Below are 20,085 nucleotides of genomic sequence, written 5' to 3' on the forward strand. Positions count from 1 at the left end.
GCCTTCTGCTAGAAAATGAGCTCTAGGTGGGCAGAGCTGATAATTGTCATGTTCAACATGGTCGCCACAGCATCCTGAGCCAGAGAAATGTCCAGAAAACACTGAAGGAATGAACACGGAAAGGAATAGAAGGCATCTTAAGCATGGCAAAAGGAGCTGTATGTGTGGGAGTTGGAAGGCATCTTTTGAATTTTCACTTTGAATATGACATGCCAGTTTAGAAGTACAGTTCTGCTCTGTTGCTTAATGACAAGCTCAGATGGTTGTGCTGAAGTAGTCCACCATCATGAGATTTGTCATTCTTCTGTCCTCACTGTTTCTCCCTTTTCCTTTTCCTCTTGTTCATATTGGACAGATACTGTTGAAGGACTCCATACTCGGATGGGCTTAACTGTTGTGCTTTGCGTAGTCAGACCTATGCAAGGCACAGTTGTGATTTATACTGTTGCTGCCAGCGCCACATTGTATTCTTTTGCTTTAGAGGGGAAAAGAGCGAGATGCCTTGTTTAGTTTCAAGAGCAGAATTCAGGAATTCTGGTGGTTTCTTCCGTTGGGTAGTTAACTAATGTGACCTCTGACAATAGTCTGATTCAGGGGTTGTAGTTATTGTGAATTTATTGCTATTACAGTTAAATTTTAAAGAGAGACTGTATTTGCATCTTGATAGCGATGCCAGAAAACTAGAATCCAAACTGGCCTTAGGTCATACTGTGTAATTTTATTTATTCAGCAAGCATTTATGGAAGAGCTGCTTATCAGGCACAGCACTGGGGTTGCAAAATTAAGATGAAATTCCTGACTTCAAAGAGCCCAGTTTGGTGGCATAGGGACGTGTAAACAAACCCTTATAATTAGTGAGTACAGACTGTAAGTTCTAAGTGCTGTGGGAAGGGCCAGGAGGCAGCACACACTGATGGGGTGAGAGTGGATGTGACGGCTGAGGATAAAGGTAATGGAGGGGAAGGCAAGGCCAGTCTCCAGTCTAGAAAAATGGAAACCGAGTAGAGAGAGGGAGGGAGGGAAAAGGCACCCTGTTACGTGAGAGCCTTGAGATGCAGAGATGGGCCTGAGAGCTTTTCTGAGAACCACAAAATAAGGTGTTTGAATATAATGGTGGCGTGGCAGTTGAAACTGGAGAGGAAGGCAGGCCCCTACCAGAGTGGGAGTAATTTTGTCCTATGGGTTAGTGTCTGTGGCCCACATTTATTGGCATCAGAGTCAGAATTATTGGTGTGTGTGTGTGTCGGGGCATGATTGCCCACCACCAAGTGACTCTGATGCCAAAAAAAAAATGTAAAAGGAACTCTTATTCGAGTGGTTCAATTGTTGTCTCGGAGGGTCTCTGCTAACCTAAGCCTAGACCTGGAAGCTTCTAGCCTCTATGTGATCTCTTGCCAGAACAGCCATGTTCTGAATTAAAATTTATTTACAAACCAACCAACCCCTATCTAGGAAATGTTGAAGACCTGAATATTATGGCAGTGGGAACAGAAAAAAGGGATGAGAGAGAGAGAGAGAGAGAGAGAGAGAGAGTGTGTGTGTGTGTGTGTGTGTGTGTGTATATCTGTCTCGGTGTGCCTCAAGCTCATGATCTCTTGCCTCTGTATCCAGAGTGCTGAGATGACAGGCCTGGGAGCAGAAGTCCTCCTTCTTTTCCTCATTTTTTTTTTTTCTCATTGACAGTCTTATTTGTAGCCTGACTAACCTCCAACTTCTGATCTTCTTGCCTTGGCCTGAGCATGAGCCAGCATACCTAGCAAGGGAGAGGAGATTCTAAAAATAGAGGTCACAACTAGAAAGTTCATACTGAATTTATCTAGCAGGTATGTTTAATTTAGCCCTAACTTTGTTTTAAAAATTAATCTTTCCCATAAAAGTCCAGCATTCTGGGTGCTCTTGAAAAGTCAGAATATTGAGCAACATGTCCTTGAAGTTTCTCTTATAGTGCAGGCTCAGTCATGCTTCTTTTAAAAAAAATATATGGTTGGGTGTATTTGCACACACCTGTAATCCTAGCACCTGAGAAACAGAAGCAGGTCCATTTTCTGTGAGTTAGAGGTCAGCCTGATCTACATAGTGATTTCCAGGTGAACCAAGGATGCATAGTGAAACTGTCTTTAAAAAAAATAAATAGAATATATTGCTGGGTAAGGAGGCACATCCTTCTGTTATCCTGACATTTTCAAGGTGGCAAGAGTAAGATCAGAGGCAGCTTCAGATACTTAGCAAGTTTCAGGACATCCTGGACACAGAAACTTAGCTTCAAACAACAGGAACACAATGGAAAAACCTCTAAAAATCATAAATAAATAAATACAGTATGTGCTCTACAGTTTGCTATTTCCCTACTGGTGTTCATGTATCTCATATAGGTCTTTGTTCATTTGATCTTCTCCATCCCTCATTTAAGATTGTCAGAACATGGTGACTGAATAGCTGGGGGTGGTTTTAGGGGTAGGGTAGGGTCACATAAAAGGTAAGGAGAAGCCCAGGGATGATTCAGGATCTGGTAGGAGGACTAGGTGGAGGGAAGGAGGTAGCTGTCATGTGAGGCAGGGTTTTGTGAAGCACTATATTGTGACATTTTAAAGTTCTTTTTTAAAAAATGCCTTATTATTTTTCTGTGCAATGGGTCTCTTGGAGACCAGTCTGGTTTCAAAGTCATAGGTAGCTGAGGATGCCTTGGAATGCCTGGTCTTTCCACCTGTCCCTCCTAAAAGCTGTGGTGACAGGCGCACTAACTTTATAGTAATCATTTAGGTAGGCCATACCTTGTTTGATGGGGACACATGAAAGTATAGTTTGTGGACTTAGAATTAAAACAAACTTCTTGTTCTAAAGAATTCTCAAGCTGGCCATTGTAGCACATGCCAGAAATCTCAACACTCCGAAGGCATAGACAGGAGGCTTAACAAGAATTTGAGGCCAGCCTAGGCTACATAGCAAGACTCCATCTCAGAAAAACAAAACAAAACACCAACTGTTTCTTAGGAATGAGTTGTCCTCTGTTAGAGACGGTCTCTGTAATTTCAAAGACTAGGATGCTTCCTGAGCCTCAGAAAAAATGGTGTAAGTTAATGACTTTTGTTTTTGTGACTGCAAACTGCCTGCAGTATAATCTTACATATAAATGTGGCAGTGCCTGGATGTCAGCTGTTACTCAAGAATAAGCCGTCATCAGTGGTACCTTAGTTGCCTTGATGAGGTTATTCCTAGTGAGTACATTAATAAGCCTTAGAAATACTCCAGGGGTTTTAGGTAAAGATGTGCAGTTGCCAGGTATGATGGTACAGCGCTCAGGAGGCGGAGGCTGGATTTAAAGCCACCAGGGCAACATAGCAGAGACCATGTTTCCAGTTCACTCGTTGCCTTTCCCTTCCTTCCTCGTTTCCCTTTCAGATGTCTCTTGAAGAATTATATCCTGAAGTTAGGAGGGAGAGGAGTCTTTCTAAAGGAACAAAAGGAGGGTGGATGGGGAAGTTCTGCCTGGTGCAAGGGAGAGGTTGAGTAGGAGAGGGAGAAAGTTACTTTGTCTTCAGGCACCGTGTGGATGGAACACCCAAGGCCCACCACTTACAGGGTCGTGGACTGGTGGTAGGCAGTTGGATTTGGAGTTTGTGTTCTTCATGCTATGACACCTCTTAAACCTAGAAGTGAAGGGTAAGCTGTTCCTTGTTGATACTGCCTGTGTTTTGTACAAACACGTAAGATTGGAATAATGGCGTTAGTAATGTGCTTAACTGGATGTGTAGTAATGTTTTGCAGCTGAGAAGATGGACAGTGGAAACCAGAACGCCATGGGATAAGTGGGCTTATGTTGCTGGTTGTGCAATTAGTTGAATCTTGTAATTCCCTTATATGCATGGGATATATTCCAGAACACCTAGTGGATACCCGAAATCCTGACAGAACACAGAACTTTGTGTGCTGTGTAATTTTGCTACAGATACAAGCAAACCTATGATAAAGTTTAATTTGTAATAGGGACAGCAACAGATTAATAACATAACAGTATATTCTAATAAAAGTTCCATTAACGTGGTCTCTCTTGATTTCTGTCAAAATACTCACTATAGCCTTCTTGTGATCACATGACACAGTGCCTAGTAGTGAGCCAAGTGAGGCCAGTGACATAGGCATTGGGGAATATGATTTTGAACATAAACAATGTGATTCCCACAATAATTGATCCCTAAACCTTGGCCCCTACTGAATGACTAATGGATGGTAGTCTGTATGGCATGGATGTGCTGAACAATGGGACAAGATTTCCTTGATACTTTGAACAGTGTTAAAATTTAAAACTTATGAATTCTTTATTTCTTTTATAAAATTTTCTTTATTTATTACAATTTATTCACTTTGTATCCCAGCCATAGCCCCTTTCCTCATCCCCTCCCAATCCCGCCCTCCCTCCCTCTTCTCCCATGTCTCTTTCCCAGTCCACTGATAGGGGAGGTCCTCCTCCCCTTCCATCTGACCCTAGCTTATCAGGTCTCATCAGGACTTTCTGCATTGTCTTACTCTGTGGCCTGGTAAGGCTGTCTCCTTCCCCCTCAAGGGGAGGCGATCAAAGAGCCAGCCACTGAGTTCATGTAAGAGACATGGTCCCATTGGTCCCATTGGTCCCATTACTATGGAACCCACTTGAAGACTGAGCTGCCATGGGCTACATCTTTGCAGGGGTTCTAGGTTATTGCCATGCATGGTCCTTGGTTGGAGTATCAGTCTCAGAAAAGACCCCTGGGCCCAGATTTTTTGATTCTGTTGTTCTCCTTGTGGAGCTCCGGTCCCCTCCAGGTCTTTCTGTCTCCTCCTTCTTTCATAAGATTCCCTGTATTCTGCCCAAAGTTTGGCTATGAGTCTCAGCATCTGCTTTAATACCCTGCTGGGCAATCTTTCAGAGGCCCTCTGTGGTAGGCTCCTGTCTTGTTCCCTGTTTTCACACTCTTCTGATATCTATCCCATTTGCCTTTCTGAATAAGGATTGAGCATCTTACCCAGGGTCCTGCCTGAATTGTTTATTTTCTATACTCCTACAATTCACTGAAGACACAGAAAGTAAAGCTGTGGATAAAAGGGACATTTCATTCATAGTTAGCTCTGAACATGAAAATGTTTTTAATAAATAGTTTGGAGGCTAATACTTAAGTAAAAAGTATATTCTGTTGTATGTGCTTATTAGCAGTCTGATCGCTAGCTGTTCTCATCTGTGAGTTTGAGAGTTTTTACTTCACAGGATATTTTTCAAAGTTGAATGAGTTAATATTTGCCAAGTGCCCGGTATATAGTACTTAGTGTTAAGTAAGTGAAAAAGAAAACCTGCTGTTCAGGTTTCCCTGCTTGTAACATTAAGTAGCATATAATACACAAACACATCCCATCCTGAGGTTATGCCAACTAACATTTATGTACCGCCACGCCTAGTTTTATTGGTCCTGGGAATCTAGCTCAGGTCCTTGTGCACTTATAAAGTGAAGTGTCTTTCTAACTCCAGGACAGTTATATTGAAGCTCGGTAGCACATTCCTTTAATATTATCACTTGGGAGGCAGAGACAGGAGGATGTCAGTAAGAGATACCTCAGTAACAAGATACCTTGTTTCAAAAACTCAGGGTCTTTAGGTCCCAAGCTACACACAAACCTCTTAGTGCTGATTTTTATCAACTTGACACAAAACTAGAGTCATGTAGGAAGAAGGATCCTCAGTTGGAAAAAAATGATTCCCAACTGAGGGCAAATCTTTCTAGGGCATTTTCTTGATTAATGATGGATATGGAAGGTCTCAGCCCATTTTCCAAGTGGTGGGATTTTAGGCGTGTGTCAAAGCATCCTCTGGTTGTGCAGTCTGTTGGACTAACTTCTTGTGCACTGTGTAAAGTTGTCTTTGTAGTATTCGGATGTTGACATCTGTACCAGCAGAGCGTGTTTATTCTTATGGCTGCATCATATTTTGTGAACACTTTCTCCAGCACCTTCTGATTGGTTTAATAAAGAGCTCAACAGTCTATAGTGAAGCAGGAGAGGCTAGGCAGGAATTCCAGGCAGAGATAGGAACTCTGGAAAAGAATTCAGTGTAAGATTTGCCAGCCAGATATGCCAGGATTAAGAGACTGAGAGGTGACTAGCCATGTGGCAGAATGGGCATTAGTGTGAGGGGGTTAATTTAAGTTATAAGAGCTAGTTGGGGACAAGCCTGAGATAAGGCCAAGCTTTCACAGAAATGGAAGGTCTTTGTGTCATTATCTGGGAGCTGGCAGTCCAAGAAAGTCCTGTAAAAATTGGCACCCAATTTCTTGTGTGTATGTGTGTGTGTGTTTGTGTGTGTGTGTGTGTGTGTGTGTGTGTGTGTGTGTGTACAGAACAAGCAGGTAAGGAATTGTTTTCAAATATAATTCTGCTATGTAAGAATCCACATGGAACCTTATGCTTTTATCATATGCTTGATATCCAGACTTTTCAACAAGGATTTCTGTGCCTTCCTGAGGTGGACCTGCTTGTCATCATGGCTTGTGTGGCTCTCTCCTGGCTGTGATTCTCCAGTCTGCGCTGACTTGTTAGCAGATAATAAATGGCAATACCCACTGAAATCAGACCTTTTGAGTCATGTCTATGGTTGTGGTTTTAAAGCCACATAGTCATAGAGAGAATATAAGACACTTCCTTTCTGTTCAGCGTTAATACCCTTTCCCTCCTTAAATTCATTTAAAGTTTAGAGTTAGTGTTTTCGAATCTTAGTTGTGGCACTGTGCTTTCTTGCATTTAGTAGGCCTTTAATGGGTACTTAATGATATTTATTATATTTTACCTTTTGCTCAAAATGTACTGTTTAGAGTTCCCCCCTGGAGGTGTCTGTTGACCATTAGGCTCTTGATAGTGAATTCTCCTTCAGCTCAGGAATCAAATTTGCCCGTATTTTCACTTTGGAGGGTTTGCTAGAAGGCAGAGTGTGGCTAGGTGTGGTGGCACACCCTTAGTCCTTTTCCTACTCTGGAGAACTTGATGCTGTGGATCTGGTGGAGGCCAATACTTTGTGTCCAGTTTGAGGCCCACACTTTGAGAACTACTGTGCATCAGAGAAATACTCAGTTACAAGAAATGGATGTGAAAGAGAAGTTATCTTATTGTAATATGCATACTTTAGCTCTCCAACATCAGGTAGCTGTGGTTTTTCTTTTGTAGTGCTGAAGGTCAAATCCAGAGACATTTTCTTACTGAGCAAGTGCTCTACTGCTGAGCTATATCCCTAGGGTTTTTTGTTTGTTTGTTTGTTTGTTTTGAGGTAGGGTCTTGCTGTGTAGCCCAGATTGGCTTCTTACTAGAGGATTTATAACGTAGACCTTCCCATTTATTAGCTGCGCTAATCTGCCTCTGCCTCCTAAGTGCCAATAGTGTGCCACCAAGCTTCAGCACGTCTGTTCTTGAACTGGGAAGATTGTTGAGGAAGTAAATGAAGGCCTGAGTACAGATTCCCAGCACACAAATAAGAAAGCTCGGTGTGGCAGTACATGCTTGTACCCCAGGACTGAAAAGGCAGTGATAGATGGGTCCCTGGGGCTCACCAGCAGCCTATCTTAGCCTACTCAGTGAGCCAGGTTCCTGTAGAGACTCTTGTCTCAATACAACAAAGGTAGATGGCTTCTGAGGCATAGCACTGCAGGTTGACCTCTGACCTTCATGCTTCTACTTTTTGATACATTTTTTAGAAAAAAAACAGTGATATCCATCATCCTTGCTGTGTTGGTTAGAAGCCAGTCACAGGTTCTACCCTCAGAAAAGCAGAATGAACTGTCAAGGAGATACTGGGTGTACCTCATTGGTATAAATCACCTTGAGATGTGTGTACCATACTTTGGGAGAGCTTGTAATTTCAGTGCATTGAATCTAGTACAGTGGTTCACAGCCTTCCTGACGCTGTGACCCTTTAATACATACAGTTCTTCACGTTGTGGTGACCCCAAACAAAATTATTTTTATTGCTGCTTCATAACAGTAATTTTGTTACACTTAAGAATTGTAATGTAAATATCTGATATGCAGGATATCTGGTATGCGACCCCTTTGAAAGGGTTGTTCGCCCACAGAGGTCAAACTCACAAGTTGAGAATTGCTGACCTAGGAGTTAGTGGTTGTATCAAGATAGCATAGTCTGGCTTAAAGCAAAGTGATCTGTTTCACTAAAATGACTTAATCGTAGACCTTCCCATTTATTAGCTGTGCTAATCTGAATTTTATAGCTTCTTTATCTGCAAGATGGGGACAGTTAATCCTTACTTTAGTTTCTTTTCCTGTTGCTAGGATATAATGCTCTGACAAAAGCAACTTAGAGGAGAAAGGATTTATTTTTCCTCACAGTGCATGGCAGGGAAGGCCGGGCCACAGGGTTTGAAGTAGCTGCTCACATCAGATCCACAACCAGGAAAAGCAGAGGGATGAGGGCTGTGCTGCTGCTCAGCTGGCTTCTCCACTCCTCACAGAGTCCAGGATTCTCTGCCCAGGAATGGCCCACGGTTAAGATGGCTTCCCCACCTCAGTTAACATAATCCCCAGGTGACTCCAGGTTCTGTCAAATGGCAAGTAACGCCGTTCTCTCTACTTTATAACATTAGCTGACAGGCTGATGTGCTGTTCTCCCGGCGAATATACATGTACTTGTTCATATGTGCAGACATTTATATGTGTTTACTGAACTCCTCCTGCTTTGTGCTGGAAGTCTAAACGGATCAGATTAGGAAATTTCTATGCTGTCAACCCTTCTCTTTCTATTCAGGTACTGAGTTCCACGTTTGTATATGAAAGGCAACTCTTTTGGGCTTTTTTTTTTTTTTTTTTTTTTTTAAGAATAATTTTTAACAATTGGGATCTTTTGAGTTCTTTGCTGTGCTTAAGTGATGGGAGTGATGATTTTAATTTATGCAGAAAATCTAATTATGAATTGTCTTGCTTTTTACCCCTTAAAAAACAGCCATGGGAAATTTTGAATTCAGGAATTTTGGAAATGATTAACAAAAATCAGAAATGTCATATTGAGTTTGATTACATCTAAAATGGTAATTAGCAGTAAGTACAGTTCATAAGCCACCATTAATTTATACTTAAGTCACATTTTATGGCTTTCCACAGTTAGCTAGCACATACTTTGTTTTATTTTTGAGGCAGGGTCTCTCACTGTGTAGCCCCAGCTGGCCTGGCTTGTGATCCTCCTGCCTGGGTCTCCCAGGAACTGGGTCTACTACTATACTCAGCCTTAGATGTATTTTACAATATGAAGTATATAGGCCAATGCCAGATAGGTAAGCCAGGTCTTTTGTTAAGTGTAATTCAGAGTGAGATACTTCACAAGTCGAGGTCAGAGGGCATACTGGAGATGTTGGACATTTATTCGTCCCCCCACCCCATCTCCTCTTTCCCATCTCTGTTTTACCATGGGGATTCCAGGGATCAAACCTGTAGTCAGGCTTGGTGGCAAGTGCCTTAACCTGCTGAGGTCCTCTGTTTCCTTCTAAACACAATGATTTAGAATTATCTCCAGCAGTTTAGTTCCTCTCACTGAGCTACTGTTATGACTTCTTTTTTAAAAGATTAATTTAAATTATGTGTATATAGATGAGAGTGCCTATATGTGAATAGCTCAAGTATCCACAGAGACCAGAGTCACTGGATCCCCCTGGAACTCAAGCTGCAGGTGGTACTGAGCCACATGACAAGGGTGTTGGGACCCAAACTCTTGTCCTCTGTAAGAACAGTACATATTCTTAACCACTGAGCCGTTTCTCCAGCCCATGGCTGCTTTTTTTGAGCTTCATCCACTTTGTGGATCCTGTAGAAATGTATTCTCTTTCAGGTCTGGCTTCTCTTCCTTGATGCAGTGTCCTATACATTGAGCACCTTCTCACCTTCTAGAACACAGTCTGACCACTCTGACTAGGTAGTGGGGTAGTTGCATCTTCATTGGTTTCCTAGGGATGCCATAGAATTGGTGTGCAGTAGGTGGCCTTAAACAACAGAAATTCACTTTCTCACAGTTCTAGAGCCTAGAATACCAAGGTTCTGGCAGGGCCACTGTCTCTAAAAATGCTAGGGGGAAAATCTCTGCCTCAGCATCTGGTGGCTCTAGGTATTTCCTGGTGTGTGGCAGCATTTCCTGGCTTGGGTTTCTCCCCAGGGCCTCCTTTCTGTCTGCTCTGCCTCCCTCTTCTTCCACAGCATGGCTTATGTCATTCGTGGCTTGTCTTATCTTACTCGTGGTGTGTGCTTGTGTTCTTCCTTTGGCCTAACTGGACTACAGTCTGGATGAACTCTGGAAACACTGGTTTTACTACTCTGCTGTAGTAGTCCTGCACACCCTCTGCCAGAAAGAAAGTGCCTGTGTTTATGAATACTGTAGCCGACAGGTGAGGGAAGAGTGAATTCTGCTTTGTTTCTCAACTCGGATTGACAGTTTAAAAAAGCAGCTGGGTGTGGTGGTGCAGACGTGTAATCCCAGAATTCAGGGAGGGAGAAGCAGGCAGGTCCCTGTGAGACCAGCCTGGTCTACAAAGTGAGTCTAGGACAGTCACGGCTGTATAGAGAAATCCTGTCTGGAAATACAAAAAAAAAAAAAAAAAAGTAAAGCTTTTGATTTTGGCTGTTTGGCAAAGCATTACTTAGAGTAACTGTGGATTTCATTCACTGGTCTATGAAAGTCTTTTACTATAAGGTAGGCATAATTGCTTTAGATGACATTGCAGAGTTTCACATGCAAATAAAAATGATGAGATGCAATCACGCAATAGCCATCCCGAGAGAGTGGCCTGAAAGCTTAATTGGCATTTTTATGAGGCCTAAGGAATGCTGTTAATAGCATGACTAGATTTACATGCTGAGGGTTTTAGAGGCACTTACTTTCTTGGGCACTTAATCTGGATTAAAAAAAAAATCCTTTCTGGGAAGTGTAGAAAATAAGTTGACTCTAGCAGATGAAGTGTGAAGAGGGCCAGTGTAGTCCTAAGCTTGGCTTCCTATGGCTAGCCTCGTGTTAGTATACAGCAGGGTGGCCCAGTGGCCCATACGGGACGGTTCAGAGGGGCCAGGTCACTGAAGGTTTCTGGCCTGCGGTATGAATATGTTGCCAGAGGATGTAGTCTGTGCTGAGGAGCCTGCCTTGTTGAGATCCAGAAGCTTCCAGGCTGCCTCCTCACTCAGCACCATTTCAGTTTCCTTTTGCCTTCAAGTCAGGCTCTGCGTTGGATTAACAGCATATTGGGTTGTCTGTTGTGGGGTTTCTGAGTCTCCTAGCACCTGCTTTTGTGAATGAAGCTTTATTAGAACAAGGCCATGCCTTTTTTTTTTTAATTATTAACTATATTTAGAGTGGCTACTTCTCTTTAATGGCAGTGATGTATTTGTTGCAGAGACTCATTGTCCAAAGCCTAAGGTATTTATTACTTGACTCAACTGAAGCTCTCTAACCGTTGGTCTAGTGAACTACACGCACGTGGCAAACAAGATGAAAATGTTAGAAGAGGCGCCACAAAAGGCGAATGTATGGGAGCATAGAGGGAGGAGTTGCTGTGTCAGGGAGCGCAGTGGCCAGCTATTGAAAGGTCTGCTTTTTAGGCTCTCCTTTGTAGAGAAAATGAAAGCCAGGATTGAGGGGCTGGGGTTGCAGGGATTTATTAGTGCATGGAGAAGCTGTTAACCTTGGACTGTATTCTCTCTGGAAGCGGCAACCGGAAACACTTAAAAAGCCAGGTCACTGAGACTGCTCTAGCTGTGGCTCAGATGTGCTGTGGAGTTAGGTCACCTTTGGATAGTTCCCTTGGAGAAGTCTCTCAATTCAAGGCTGTAGTCTTGAGTACTTTTTCAGACCCTCTAGACTGTGGAGCCAGAGTAAGCTGTGGTGGCTGTTACCTGGGTTAGTCACCAGGTTCACATTCTCTGGGTGTACCGAAACATCCCAGTGCAAAGGCAGTGTTTAGCCAGCGTGAGCAAACACCTTATCCCGTGTAGCACCTTCAGTGGTTTATACTGTTCTCCCCTCAAGATGAAGTTTTGTCCTTCTCCCCCCTCTTGAGTCAGGGCTGGTAAGAATGTGTTTAAGTGGCATGTTGCTTTAAGAAGTATGGGTGTAAGTTGAGAGCACTGAGTATTGTTTAGGGTTGCTGTTTGCTTCTTGGAATCACACACTTCTCTTGCTATAATATACTTGACCATTGGCTACTATTGAATGTCAGATTAGAATCCAAGAGGATAAAATGTCCCTTTTTTATTTATTTTATGTTATTATCTTACTTATTCCGGGCTTCTAGACTAGAGGTTTAAAGTGTCAGACTATAAAAAGAGCTTTTTCACATTGAAATATCATCCAGTAAAGACTTTCTTTTGGCTCTAATTCAAAATTAGGAGAACTATTGAGCAGGGCTGTTTGAACAGATGGGGTTTGGACACTGTGCCCATTAGATGCTCATGCTGCGCCCTAGCTACTTCCACCTCACCTGAACTTACAGCTTTTGTACTTCCATGCGGGGGGGTGGGGGGTGGTGGTGGCTTGAAATGGGAGCTTTTCCAGTTTTTCAGGAGCTTCATCGTGTGGTAACTGGAGACCAGGACACTCCCTCATTTGCATAGAGTTTCAGACGCTTAAGTCTGGAGGCTTCAGGTGAGCTGTCAGGGCAGGTGCCTGCTCTCCTGTGGTGATGTCTGCTGTGTACTGTGATGGTGAAGGAGAAAGCCGAGTAACAGCATAGTTTGCTGAAAGTCATATTAAGACAACTTAAGGAGGCCTGCTGAAAGCCTGGAGATAGCTCAGGAATGCGATTGAGTACAAGCAAACCTCACGTCCATCATCTTTTTCTTCTTCCCTGGGCCAGGTCTTTTGTTCCAGATAGTTATTCCATTTTAGTCATAATGGGTTAGAGAAGTGAAAGAACATCACACCTGTATAGAGTCTTTTGACTATATAGTTACTGACATAGTACTGTTGAGTTACTGTTGGGTACTGTTGAGTTACTGAGCTAACAGTATTTTAATCATTTTCAGTTCCTGTTTTGTTCATATTTTAGTACTTGAAGCATTGAAAATATTGGCTGTATACTCATAAAACATTCTTGACCTTAACTCTCTTAAAAAATATTAGAGCTGGATAGTGGTGGCACACTCCCAGCCCTCAGGAGTCAAAGCCAAGTGGTTCTTTGAGTTCTAGGCCAGCCTGTTCTACAGAGTGAGTTCCAGGACAGCCAGGGCTACACAGAGAAACCCTGACTAGAAAGCAACCAATCAACCAACCAAATTTTAGCTACAATTTGACCTTGACTATTAATGAATTAAGTATGCTAATTAATGAGGTATTATATAACTATTAAAGTTATATAATAGTTATATAACTATTAAAGCTACAACTGCTTACTATTTATTTTATGTACATGCTAAACATAAACATAAAGTATGGCCAACAATTCCCAAACATTGGCTAGTTGAATATTTAAGTGTCAGGTAGATTAATTACATACTCCTATCCCAGATAACACCATCAACTTCTTGAGCATGGAAATGACTTTTCAGCAGTTCTGCTCTGCTTGTCTGTATTTATTTAGTTGTAGTTTGAGGTTGTTTTAAACTTTTTATTTATTTCATGTGTGTAGGCCCGTGCATGTGATGACACATGTATGGGAGCTGCTCCTTTCCTTCCACCGTGTGGTCCCTGGGCCGTCAAGCTAGGCTGCAGGAGCCTTTTACAGCTGAGCCGTCTTGTTGGCGTTTTGGGTTCTTCTGAGGCACAGTCTCACTGTGTAGCCCAGGCTGACCTGGAACTTGTCATCTCATTCAGTATCAGTAATGAGATTAAGGCTTGCATCCCTTTATCTGGCTCTTTCTACTTTTTTATTTCTTAATCCCTTTACCTAGTAGAGGACCTCCTGCAGTGTGTGTGTGTGTGTGTGTGTGTGTGTGTGTGTGTGTGTGTGTGTTTAGTATAACTTATGCAGATTTAATTTATCTGCTAAAATTTCTTTGCAAGTCTTTCCCCTACCAGTTCTTACTAAACATTTCATTTGGCAATTGGAGTACAATATTACCACACAATTACTCTAGTTTTTGTGTTCGCTCATTTATTTGTACAGTTTGCTGTGAGGGGGTTTGTCATTCCTTTGCTGCTTAGCACCTGTAATAATAACTGATTCTTAGATTGCACTTACTATGTACTATTCTGGGTGCTTTGCGTGTATAATTAACTTCCCAAATCCCGTGATAGGCCTCTGAGATAAGGGCTGTCACATTCAGTTCACAGGTGAATGAGACAGAAAGGTCACTCAAAGTTGTCCAGTAAGAGTTTTAATAATAGTGTGCGTGTGTGTGAGTGAAACAACTATACTCTACCCTGTACAGTGGTGGTGGTGCGCACCTTTAATCTTAGCACTTGGGAGGCAGAGGCAGAGGCAGGTGGAGTTCGAGGCCAGCCTGGTCTACAGAGTGAGTTCTAGGACAGCCAGGGCTACACAGAGAAACCCTGTCATGAAAAACCAAAAAACCAAACCAACAACAACAAAAGAGGGATGTAGGAGAAAAGTGTCTGGTCTTTGTTTAATGTGCACAGTATGCGTATCACCTATCCCGTATAATAACTATAACTTTCTCTTAAAAGTCTCCCCCAGTGCCAATGCCTAGAGTGCCGATGCTGTAACACTCAGCTGTATCCCCAGTCCATGGTGGAATGTCTTTACTGAAACACTGCAACATTATGAAGTTGACTTGGGGGGAAGGATGAGTCAGTGATTCTGGCAGTTTGGACTCTGGGCGTATGCAAATGAAACAGCCACGTCAGGATTGACTCCATGCTTTGGTCTGAGCTGTTTGCTTCCCCTATGGCCCTTCCCTTATGCCGTAAAGTAATATCTGACTGGTTGACAGTCTTGCGCTATCTATATTGCTACTCCAATCTTGTCTTCCAGAAGAGAATAGCAAATAAATAGATGTCTCTCCAGGGTTATTTCACACTGCTGTTTTCATTAAGAAATGCTGTTATATTTGTTAGTACTTGAGGGTTAACTTTGAAATGTTTTGTTTCTTAACAGTACAGTGCTTTGGATACCAACCCACTCTCTCTGTATATCATGCATCCATTTTGGAACACTATAGTGAAGGTAAGATTATTAATGATGTTTATCTTTGTTTAAAAATTTTTTTAGTATTTTAGCCCATCTTACGGAGTCGTACTGCTGCCACTCTGTTTATTTTTTGCTGCTCTAGTTATTGAAGCTAGGGCCCCATACATGCCATCTAGTCGAGCCACACAGGACCGTATCCTCAGCCTTCTTTTTACTTTTTGAAAAATTTGTTTTTAGATTTGTTTATTTTTTTATGAGTATGAATTTTTAGCCTGCATGCATGTCAGTACCATATGTGTGCCTAGTGTCCTTGGAGGTCAGCAGAGGGCATCTGGTGAGCTGGAACTGGACTTAGAAATGGTTGTGAGCCACCATGTGGTCCTGGGAATTGAACTTGAAAGAATAAGTGCTCTAAATCACTGAGCCAACTTTCTAGCCCCCTTTTACTTTTTAAATCAGGGACTCACTGAATTGCCTTGGGCTTGGAATCCTCCTGCCTCATCGTCCTGAGTAACTGAGATTACAGGCTTGTGCGTGCAGGCTGTGTTTTTCATAAGCTGTATCAAGGTGCCCCTTTCTCGCCCCTCCCCAGCCAACCCTCCCTTTCAGGGTATCGTCCTTTGGAAATCTAACTGTATACACTGTAATAGATCATTTTTATAAAAAGGCTTTTTGAAATTTTCTAAAATTAACTGAATGCTAACATAAAAGTGTGTGTATTAAAGAATCATTTAAAGATAGGGGTAGGAAGAAGAAAGAAATGTTCATTTACCAGCTGGAGCTATTGTTTACATTTTAACATGCATAACTCCTGCGTATGATCTTTCAAACTGATAGCTTTTTATAACCTAAATTTGTATGTTGTGATGTTTATTGAACAGAGCTCTCTTTAATTTACAACTATTTTGAAAAACAAACAAACAGGTATTTCCTACTTGGCTGGCTCCCAATCTTATAACCTTTTCTGGCTTTATGCTGGTTGTATTCAACTTTCTGCTTCTGACATACTTCGATCCTGACTTTTATGCTTCAGGTAAGAATTTTATTATCTTAATATATAATTTAAAATGTTTTGGGTAGCAAAAAATAAGATTAGTTAATTTCTGACTCTAAGATGCTTATGTTTCTGAAAGTTTTTAATGTTAAATATTATGTAAGATTTTGGAATTGTATATAAATTAAGTTGTGTTTTTATAATGTTATATGTTTCTGTTAAGTTTTAGAAATAAAGTAGCAATTTACCTATTAAATTTAGATATGCCTTCTAAAAAGCTGTGAGGCTTTGACAGATAATGAATGATTAGAAGCTGGGTGTGGTGGTACATGCTTGTAGTCCCAGCTTTTTGCATTCTTGAAGCAGGAAATTCAGGATATCGGGGCTAGCCTCAGCAGATAGCATAAGTTCACAAACATACAAGAAAAAAAAGATTTACATGTAGACAGCAGTTTAGGATTTGAAACTATCTGAAAATCAGTACTGAGTAGGACCCACAGTGCCTGTAATGCTGGGAATGACCCTCCCTATTTCCGGTTCTAGAAGAAAACCTGTATGCCTTCCAAAAGGAACAGTTTCTCCTTCTTTCTCTTCACTTCTTCCCTTTAGGTGATCCCTAGCTTCCTCTGAAAATGGTTCTTTTGGGGCCTTTTTGTTTTTGGTTTTTTCTTCTTTTCTTTTTTTTGTAGTAGGGATTAAACATGCTAGGCATGTGCTGTACCACTGAGCTTTAAACCCAGCCCATCTTTCAAGTTTTATTTTGAGACAGGGTCTTATTAAGTCACCCAGACTGGCCTAAACTTGAATCCTTCTACCTTAGCCTCCTGAGAGGCTGGAACTACAGGCCTGAGTCCAACAACCAACCTTTCCTAAAATATTTTTAATATTGGTCTAGAACATGGATTATTAAAACTGAGTTGGGAACTCATATGGCGTCACATCACAAAAAAATTGGCAGCAGTAAAGTATTTGTGAGCACTCAATCACCACCAAAATCAAATTCAGAATGAAACGAATAGTGAACAAGTCTACATTGCCTATGGCTGCACCCACTATTATTGTATTGTGACTTCACTGTAGCCCCTCTTAAGAACACTGCCCCAGACACTTCAGCTCTGGGGTCAGACTGCTTATGTTATGAAGTGTTAGCATTTTACTGAATGTATGTGATGTTCTGCTCTTAAATATAATGGCTTTTAAAATGGGAAGCAGATGTAATGATTTCCTATGCATTTTCAACATGTAATTATGAAATTGGTATGTCTTTGGATTGTATTGAGTTAGAATGCTTGATTTGAAATTGATGTATAGGACTGGACATGGTGTTACAAGCCTTTAATCCTAATGCTTGGGAGACAGAGGCAAGAGGCAGGTGGATCTCTGAATTTAAGGCCAGGCAGAACTATGCAAAGAGAGCCTGTCTTTAAAAAAAAAAAAACAAAACCTAACTAACTAATAGTTAGGGCCTGTAGATATAACTGTTGAAAGAGTTCACGTCTAGCACACACAAAGCCCTAGATCCAGTCACCAGCATAGTACAGAATGAAGTGGGTGTGGTGGTTTTTGCCTGTAATCCCAGCTCTCTGAAGGTGGAAATAGGAGGGTCAGTCTTTGCAATATCCTGAGTTCAAGATCAGTGTGGGCTACATGAGACCTTCATCAAGGAACTAAAATAAAAAACTGTGACCCTTTCTAAGCTGGAGAGATGGCGAGCAGTGGTTGAGAGTATACAGTTCTTGCTGAGGACTTGAATTTGGTCCCAGATCCCAAGCTAGGCAGCTCTCAATGGCCTGTTTATCCAACTCTACGGAATCAGACCCCTCTGGCCTTACTAGGTACCTGCATTCATGTTCATATATCCAGTCATTCACAGATAATTAAACAAAATAAATCTTTAAAAGTTTCTGTTTGAATGGCTGGCTTGAGTCTCATTTTAAAAAAAAAATGCTAAAATGAGTTTTGTCTTGGGATTGGGATAAAATTCCAACAATTTCTAAAGTGGCTCTACTTCAAGTATTTTGTAAAATAATTATGTAAAATAATCTTCTCAGCATAGACAGTTCTAAAATTAAAACTCAGAGCTGTTAGCAGTGGTACACGCCTTTAATCCCAGCACTCAGGGAGGCAGAGGCAGATGGATCTCTGTGAGCTCGAGGCCAGCCTGGTCTACAAAGTGAGTCCAGGACAGCCAAGGCTACACAGAGAAACCCAGTCTTGAAAAACCAAAGGAAAAAAAAAATGTTGAAGATGCTCTGTGCCCTCTACAATATCAAATATTTGGCCAAGCTTCAAAGAAAAACAAGCATGTGCATTTCATTAAAATACAAATTTACTTTTGTTGTTGTTGTTTTAAACTATTAAAACATTTTAAAACTATTTTTATTTTTGTTTCTTATATATCTTTCTCCCTTCTCTACCCCAATCCCTTCCAACATCCTAATACCAGGTAGGAGAGAAAAGGTTAGAGGGGCAAGGGCCAGAGTTCCCCTTAGCTACTTCCTGCTGGTTAGGGATGGAGCTCCTTGGGGCAAGTCCAGTCTTGATTTTAGGATATCAGGTGACTTCCTGTCACGCTCCATCAACAGCAACCAGGAGCAGAAGGGTGAGCACCAGTAGCATTCTTCCTTGGAGCCCCCTTTTATCTCTCTGGGCTCTGGATTTATTCCCTCTTACAGTCCTCAGAATTAAACTATCTGCAGCTAGCAAAGAGCCCCTCTCAGAGCCCGCACCAGGCAAATAGTTACAGTCCCATAACCCACACCTAGGATCAAAACAAAAACATGTTTACATATCATAAACCAAAACTTCCATAACATACTTTAGTCTTTAATATAATGTATTTTTTTATTTTATATGCATTGCTGTTTTGCCTGCATATATGTCTGTGTGAGGGTGTCGGATCCCCTGGAATGGGAGTTACAGACAGACAGTTTAGGGCTGCCATGTGTCCTAACAGACCTTCGTCCTCTGGAAGAACAGCCAGTGCTTGTAACCACTTAGCCCTCTCTCCAGCCCTACTTTAGTCTTTAGTAAAAGGTAAAATCCTTTTAAAGCAAAGTTGTTTTAAAAATTTTTTTTTTTATAATTTGTCAGTAAATCTCTGCTTTATACACCTATTTTATGTACACATATCTGCCAAGTTTGCAGATATGTTTTTTGTTTTGTTTTGGTTTTGTTTTGTTTTGTTTTTGTATTTTGTATTTTAATGCTAAGGATATCCTAAACACATATATTTTTTTTAATTTTATGAACTTAAAAAAAAAACTTGCAAATAAATCAAAACATCACACATCCAAATTAAACAGACCCAAACTCTATACAACTCAAAGAATAGGCATTTGGAATGGAAGCTATGGAGTATTACATGAAAATTTACACTTTTGGTGTCAAATATATTTATGTACTTATCTACCATACAAAACAAAAAATCTATGACAGAGTTAGAACTAGAAAAACAATTAGGTTTATATCCTCTTTCATAACTAATGTCTATTACCTGAATTCAGTTTTTTTTTTTTCCTTGTCCCCTAATATTTAGCCTTTCTTTTCCCTTCATGGAATATTATACTCAACACATATACTTGTTTACATATATACCTATATTACTGGTTAGATTCTGTATATAAGAGAGAACGTGGTTTTTCTAAATACATTCATTTCCTGCCAATTTTTAAACTTTATCTTTAGAGCTGAGTTATATATATATATATTACACACATCAAATTTTCATTATACAGTTATTATTTTGTAACTAGGAATATATTTTCTCTGATTACATTTAAGGTTATTTAAGGTGGGCTCTTACTACGTAGCCCAGGCTGGCCTGGAACTCTGTATTCTACCCTTTAACCTGCCAACCTCTTCATCAGCTTCCCAGCAGGTCACAGGAATTCTCCACCACATCTGTGAATTCATTTTTAAGTCTTGCATATATTATTCTTATTTTAATTTCATAAGTAAATATCTATCTATCTATCTATCTATCTATCTATCTATCTATCTATCTAT

At 41.0% G+C, this 20,085-nt stretch overlaps 1 protein-coding gene across 2 annotated transcripts in view; it reads left to right on the plus strand.

The window, feature by feature from the left end:
• Positions 1 to 20,085, plus strand: part of Selenoi (selenoprotein I) — a 39,921-nt gene that overhangs the window by 2,450 nt on the left and 17,386 nt on the right. For both annotated transcript variants that reach the window (XR_008722349.1, XM_055626424.1), the window contains exons 2-3: positions 15,051 to 15,119; positions 16,008 to 16,116. Coding sequence is in view for 1 of the 2 variants with exons in the window: in XM_055626424.1 (XP_055482399.1) it covers positions 15,051 to 15,119; positions 16,008 to 16,116 (178 nt within the window). In the remaining variant the exon portion in view is untranslated. The remainder of the gene's footprint in view (positions 1 to 15,050; positions 15,120 to 16,007; positions 16,117 to 20,085) is intronic.

Source organism: Psammomys obesus, unplaced genomic scaffold, assembly GCF_907164565.1.
Source record: "Psammomys obesus unplaced genomic scaffold, mPsaObe1.curated_primary_1811, whole genome shotgun sequence".
In the NCBI taxonomy this organism is placed as follows: Eukaryota; Metazoa; Chordata; class Mammalia; order Rodentia; family Muridae; genus Psammomys; species Psammomys obesus.